The sequence below is a fragment of the Amphibalanus amphitrite genome, unplaced genomic scaffold, assembly GCF_019059575.1.
Source record: "Amphibalanus amphitrite isolate SeventyFive unplaced genomic scaffold, NRLGWU_Aamphi_draft 000389F_arrow, whole genome shotgun sequence".
Lineage (NCBI taxonomy): Eukaryota > Metazoa > Arthropoda > Thecostraca > Balanomorpha > Balanidae > Amphibalanus > Amphibalanus amphitrite.
Window position 1 is genome coordinate 78,269 of NW_024881883.1, and position 5,370 is coordinate 83,638.

The 5,370-nt window shown below is 54.0% G+C and overlaps 1 protein-coding gene across 1 annotated transcript; it reads right to left on the reverse strand.

The window, feature by feature from the left end:
- Nucleotides 1-1,934: 1,934 nt before the first annotated feature.
- Nucleotides 1,935-4,382, reverse strand: LOC122390279 (advillin-like). Its single transcript, XM_043383027.1, has one exon. It carries the CDS (start codon nucleotides 4,380-4,382, stop codon nucleotides 1,935-1,937), a length of 2,448 nt encoding a protein of 815 aa, XP_043238962.1.
- Nucleotides 4,383-5,370: the final 988 nt, after the last annotated feature.

The window sequence follows — 5,370 nt, forward strand, 5'->3', positions numbered from 1 at the left end:
TTCAATCGTCATGTGTTTGGTATTTTGTTGGTATCATAAGCCCTCACTAATGCATAAGAGGCTAAGAAATCGGTAAAAAGTTGGTATTTCCCTCAGTTTCCCAAGCTGGTTTGGTTTCGGTATTTTCCCGTGGTTTTGGTTGGTATTTGATTTGGTATCGGTATCCCGATTTTCCGTAATTGACATCACTAGAAACAACGCATCAGGTCCTTGCGTAAAACCGTTTAAATTCTTAGCCAGAAGTGGTACCGTGAAACTACTTTACCTTCTTCCCGATACGAAGATAAGTCTTTTCCTAATAATTACGGGTTTTACTACGTAGCTAAATGCAGCAAGCCAATCAATAGAGGCGCACCTCGCGCCCATCAATCATTTGACTTCACATAAGATGCTAGGGCTAAACAGTCCATGACAAGACAATCCTATAAACTTGATCCAGCACCGGCCAATGTAAACCTTTCATTCGAAAACCCCTCAGACTTTGTGTTCAGTTTCAAAAAGGTGGCCAGCTTAGCATCCCGCCCAGTATATACTGGCCCCGCCTCAGCGGATGTGCCCCAGTCCGCCCAATCAACATGGCTTCCGTCGAGCGACCGGCGTCTGGCGGAAAACCAACCGGAAGTCAGCCGGCTCGACCGGAAGTGCAGCGTTGCAGCACCTCTCGGGAGCATTTCCACACAGATTCCGGCGGTCATGGGTCGATAACATGGCCTGGTGTGATGTCTAGGGTACAGAAGGGAGTGCCAGTGAGCACTCTGAGTGTCCAGGGCAGCATTGGTCGTCGTGTCGTCGTTTCTTATGTAAAAGTTTAGACCAGAAACACGCCTTTTCGGGCGATAAACGAGCGAACGAGAGGGGGGGCATGTACGTACGAAACTGCGTGGAGGTACTTACAACTGACTCGTGCGCGGTAGGTACCCTACTAACATGTGTCTAACGTTGTGCCAAATTTGAGCGCGATCATTCTCGAGAACTGGAATTGTCACCCTGCACGTGCGCACGCGCAGTCACCCCAACTGGGACACATAAAATATATATTGCCAGGTGGTTGCCTGCAGGCTGGATACATGCAAAGTTTCAGCGATCCAGTATTGTCGAGTACCGAGTTACTGTAATTATTCCAAAACTGACATCTCTTCGCTTTGCACGTGCATCAGGGGTCACCCACATGCATCGGTAACAGTGCAATGCTTGGTAGAATGGATGAAGCTAGCCTACAAAAAATACCTCAAGAATCAGTCCAGCGGTGGCGGAGATTTTAGCCCTGCAAAAGCGTCCCCACGGCCGGCAGGCCGATCATGCTCAGAAATTTCAGCGATTCTAAGTAAGAATTCGCCCGCTTGTCATCAAACGCTTGAAAAAAAAAAACGTTTTGAGGAGTGCAAATCGGATTGATGATTGACGTCTATGTCATGGGCTATAAACGGTGCTGCTAAAAATTCCTGTAATCTATTATTATTTCTCTGCATAAAAAATAGCCCATAAATACTTCACCAGCAGTAGCGGCGGCACACCTTCAATTAAGGGCGGGGGGCACTGCCGACTTTTGGTCCCATTCTTTCCATGCAATGCCCATAGGGCTAATGTTAAAGTTCCCAAATTAAAGGGGGCACGGTGCCCCGGCGCCCTCCCCGTTCCGCCGCCTATGTCCACCAGGCTAAGCGCGTGTGTAATCACAGCTCACAAGCTTCATTTATTATGCAAATAGCCGTTTTTTTAGATTTTCGGTAGCATATGCAAAATATGGCACAAAGCACAGCTGATCACCAGATCAAACAAGACACAGGAATGAAGAGTTATTCTCTCTCTCTCTCTCCCTCTGAGTGCACTCCAACAAAGCAGGTGGGCACTTTCAAAACAATACATATTTTCACCCCTCTCGTGTGTTCTCGCTACATCGCACAGCTCATCCCAAAGAACACACCACCGCAAATTTAGAACAGTGAAGCCTTCCTCTTCTTCTGCATCTTCTTCCACTGCGGCAGGCGCTGAAACTCCTCTCTGGTCATGCCGAAGACCGCTGAGAAATCTGAATCGGAGAGGAAGTCCTCTCTGCGTGATGGATCAACACCTTCGGGAGGCCGGCGCGACTGCAGCGCCTCTAGAGGAAACACTGGTGTGTTTTCTGGCCGCTGGGTGGTGCAGCTATCGCTCTCATCACTCCCATTGGCTGAGGCTGTTGGCGAAGTAACGGCCTGCTTCACCACCGGCCAGCTCAGCTGCGCCGCCCAAAAGTCGGGGTCCCAGTGAGGGAAGAACCCGGTGAAGATGGGAGGTTCCGCCTGCTGGTGCACTCGATAGACGGGGATGCTCTCCCCACGTCCTGCCGGGTCGCGGCTGAGGTACTCCAGGGCAGCCCTCTCGCTGCGGCGGCGCTCAGCGCGGTTGGCGCGCACTGAGACCCAAACGAACACGGCGTCCCAGGCGTCCAGAAGCATGACGTCGTCCTCACAGAGGTCTGACTGGTCAAAGTCAGCCACCTCTTCCACCGTCAGCTTTCCGGAGGCGTCGGAGCAGTGAAACAGACGCGCCGGCATGCGGACCTGGTGGGTTGCTCTTGGTGTGGTATCGAACTCCTCATGACCACTGATTGCATCCCAGAATGCAGACGGCTCAGCGCCTTCTTCAATGATCAGAGGCTCGCTGTCCTTACAGAAGTCGAAGGCGATGCTACGTGCCGCGTCGCGCTCTTCACAGACAGAGTTTTTCCCGCACCAGACGAACACGCGTCCTCCGTCGCGAAGAACAAACGCGTCGTTGGAGTTGAGGGACGACGCGCGACAGGCCACTTCTAGAGCACGGGTGGCGTGGCGACGATTACTGCGAACGTGAAGCAGCAGCCGTTCCGTTTCTCCGTCAGGTTCTTCCCCAGAGTAGATGATGATCTTTCCACCGAAGATGGCGAAGAACTGAGGAGGCTCTTCGCCCTGAACGATACGCGCCTGGACGGCTCGACCTCGGAGTTTTCCGTCAAGCTCGATGGCTCGAACTGCAGCAGCTTCTTGATCTGCAGCACTGCTGCATGCTCCGAGCCAGCAGTACACCAGGAAACGATCCTTTCCTGCGACACGATAGCAGTACTGGATGACGTAGCAGTCACTTGCCCGGAAGACCCCGTGGCGACTCTCATCTAGTGGTACGACCTCGCCATCCTGAACACGCCAAACGTTCTTCTGGCCGCTGCCATCATCGACAAGCTGAGTCTCCACGGCCAGAGCGGTGTTGTTATGCAGCATTGCCGCGTCAAACTTCGCCGCAACCGTCTTGGCGACTCGACCCAGAGCTGGTACAGCAGCGGCTGCCTCCTCTGCTTCATCAGAGTCTACCCAGACGCCGAAGAGGCTCCGAAACTCAGCTGGTTCACCTCCATCGACCACCCGACAGAGTGGGACGTTCAGAGCACGACCAGTTTGCTTCATGTACTCCTCAGCAAAGCGGACTCCCTCGGCTCGTTCCTCTTGTTGCGCACGACGCCCCACCCACAGCCAGACGACATAGCCGACGTCGACGATGAAGACATCATCTGGCACAAGGTCACCCTGGGAGAGATCTCCGGTCTTCACCAGCTGCGGTCGGACTTCGTCTCCCTCGACGGAAACCACAAAGAGGGCGACCTCGGAAGCGGGACGACGTCGATCGGGCCAGTGGCGTTCCTCGCTGTCAGCATCAGCCGAGCGAACTGCGCGTTTTGATAGTGGAAGCAGCGACGTGAAGACCTCTTTAGCAGCGGCGGGAATGCGATCCTCTTCTCCACTAGCGACAACGACCACCGTTCGCCCACAGTGGAGAGCCTGAGCCAGCCGAACCGCTTGGATCTTTTCGAGGCCGTTGGCGGAGCGGCCGCACCAAACGAACACGAAGCGTTCCGTGACGATGACGAAGGCATCGCCGTCGTTCAGATACTCCCAGGCGACAGCCGGAGACTGGTAGATCAAAGGACGCCTCTTTCCGCGAATGAGGAACATCCTCGCACTGTAGTCATCCGATTGAGAAGCGCTCCCCTCGAGATACCTCAAGGCAGAACGAAAGTAGGAGCGGAAGCGTGGACTCTCGAAGCGCTCCGTCTCTCGGTGCTGCACGGGCCGTCCTCCAAGAAATCTGTCCAGCTTCACCGCTTTGCTAGCCGCCACTCTTGCTGCTTCAACATTGGTTTTTGATCCGATCCAGAAGTGGATGTGCACGGCGAGAGGTCCTCTCACCGCCCTCCCTCCTCCGTAGATGGTCTGCTCAGAGGCGGAGTACACCAGATAGGCGTCTCCGCGGTAGAAGGTGCCGTGCTCCGTCTCCGGGACCGCAACCAGCTCCTCGCCATCCACCCTCCACACCAAAAACGCCGGCGTGTCCGGAATGACACACGCGAAGGCCGGGTCCACGTTTGCCATCGCAGTGCGAAGGCGGTGCAGACGTCGCACAAAACAACTCAGTCGCGGCTGAGTGAACTCTGGCGCTCTCTCGCCGGGCGTCACCTTAGCTGCGTCGTGCCACACAGCTCCGCTGCAACTGACGGCTCTCGCTACCGCGGCACGCGACTGCCCGCTGGACCGCGGACGGAGGCAGGCCGGGGGCACCACGGAGCAGCAGCATGGCGTTATCTATCAAGCCACCGTTTCCTTAGTTCGAGGAAGACGTCTCGGCGTCTCCGGAGGCGCCTCCAGAGGGAAGGGGAGGGGCGGGTGACTTGTTTTACAGACTGCAGTGCTGCATGCCACGGTGCTCTGCAGTCTGCATGAGCTGTTTATTACGCTGTGGGCCTGTGGGGTATTTAGGTCATCAAGGGAGTGAACCCATAGCGGCTTTATTGCTGCTAAACATCGTGTCCTGTGTTCGCCTCTGCCGCCATGCTTTTTGAAGCCTCTGCTGCCATTGGTTTTGAATTAGCGACTTCTGTTTGAAGGAATATTTTCATACGATGATTGTATCGGTACGTGCAGCCGCGCAGTTCCGATTGCATTGTAAAAGTTTAAATGCAATAAAAGCCCAGCCACACTTCATGGCATGCATACTGATTCCTTCGCATTATTTTATAGCCAGTAGAGAGTACCATGCTGAATATTAATTGATGCCTATGTTGTGGTTTCAGCATCTGTCGAACGTACCCATTCTCCACTATTTATATTTCTGATCAATTAAAATCTTTGCCTGAATACATTGGAGAAGCATATCTACCATAGGCGGCGGAACGGGGAGGGCACCGGGGCACCGTGCCCCCCTTTGAGTTTGGCATTTTAACATTAGCCCTATGGGCGTTGCATGGAAAGAATGGGACCAAGTCAGCAGTGCCCCCCCCCCCCCCTTGAAGGTGTTCCGCCGTTACTGTTATCTACTGATGGTGATGTCTAAAAATGGTGGCAGAATGAGAAAATAAGAAGG